This window comes from Lottia gigantea (assembly GCF_000327385.1).
Source record: "Lottia gigantea unplaced genomic scaffold LOTGIsca_1855, whole genome shotgun sequence".
NCBI classification, from domain to species: Eukaryota; Metazoa; Mollusca; class Gastropoda; family Lottiidae; genus Lottia; species Lottia gigantea.
Window position 1 is genome coordinate 1 of NW_008708339.1, and position 1,227 is coordinate 1,227.

General features: G+C 34.9%; 1 protein-coding gene across 1 annotated transcript in view; it reads left to right on the forward strand.

Moving 5' to 3' along the window:
* Positions 1-46: 46 nt before the first annotated feature.
* The window catches only part of LOTGIDRAFT_176519 (hypothetical protein), a gene marked incomplete at both ends in the record, with an annotated part of 8,748 nt that continues 7,567 nt past the window's right edge, over positions 47-1,227 (forward strand). Inside the window, one exon of the mRNA XM_009052526.1 lies at positions 47-84. Coding sequence (XP_009050774.1) covers positions 47-84 — 38 coding nt within the window. The remainder of the gene's footprint in view (positions 85-1,227) is intronic.

Consider the following 1,227-nt stretch of genomic DNA (forward strand, 5'->3'; position numbering starts at 1 on the left):
ACTCAGGGGGTCATTACAGCTCAGATGAACAAATATAGACACCAAGATGAATAAAGATCAGAAACAGAGAAAAGATATAGAAAGGTAGAAAAGGCAGTGAAGTGTAACTGTTAGTTTAATACTGTGAACTGAAAACAACTAATTACAATTAAAACCAGTTTAATTACACCCTTCAACAATAGTACTGTTGGTTATAGAATGGCTTAGCCTTAGTGTTGATAAAAATATAATTTTTGTAAGTTTACATTTAATACAAATAGATTTCACTCTAAGGAAATTTCAACCCCAAAAAAGACACTTATTTTGCCAATTTATTTATTATAAGATAAGGATATCAAATATGATTTACCTGAACATGTTTGTCCCATGTAGTCGCCATCGTCAAAGTGAGCTTTGCAAACCACTGCATGCTTAGATGGTGACCAGTCTTTCTCGCCTCTTCGCATTGCAGTTTTCCATAGCTTGTACCGACCAGAAGTTTTCTTAGGAAATAGATGCCCCCCTCTACCATTACAAAGCGGAACACAACATTCAGTCGGCATTGCAGAAACAGAAATTACTATCGAAACTTGACAGATCCCGCCACTAAGCGTCTATAGAGTTCTATTTCCGGTTTATTAAAGACCGAGTTGCGTATCAGCGCCCCCATGCGGCGTATTGTTTTTTAGTGTAGGCCATTACACTCCCACCATTTGTAGTTTGTTTCTTCCCTTGATGAAGTCCAAACTTTTTTGATTAAAGGATGGTATTTGATGTCAAGTTTTATTATTTATTACACATGAAATTGCCGTTGTTTTTGAAAACGCGTTCGATTTGCAGCTCGTAAACACTCTAGAAGGCACAATTCTTGATGGATTCTGACGAAACTTGGCATGAGTGTTTGTTATCAACCAAGGATAAACCCTATAGAAAATCAGAAGAAACGAAAAATATTTAGTATGAGTTATTGCCCTTGTTCTTGAAAACACGTTCAATTTTTAGCTTGTAAACAGTAAAAGGCATGATTCTTACTTGATTTTGACAAAACTTGGATTTATTATTCAGATTGAATATTTGCCCTCTAGAGTTTTCAAAAACAAGAGTAATAACTCATACTTAATATTATTCAGTATCGCCCTAAAGAGTTCAAAAGAAGTGTAGGTTGAATATTTCATACTGGTGATTGTTACTATATTGCTAAATATTTTTATTCAAAATCAAAGCTGCCGGTGGGCGTATATTATCTTG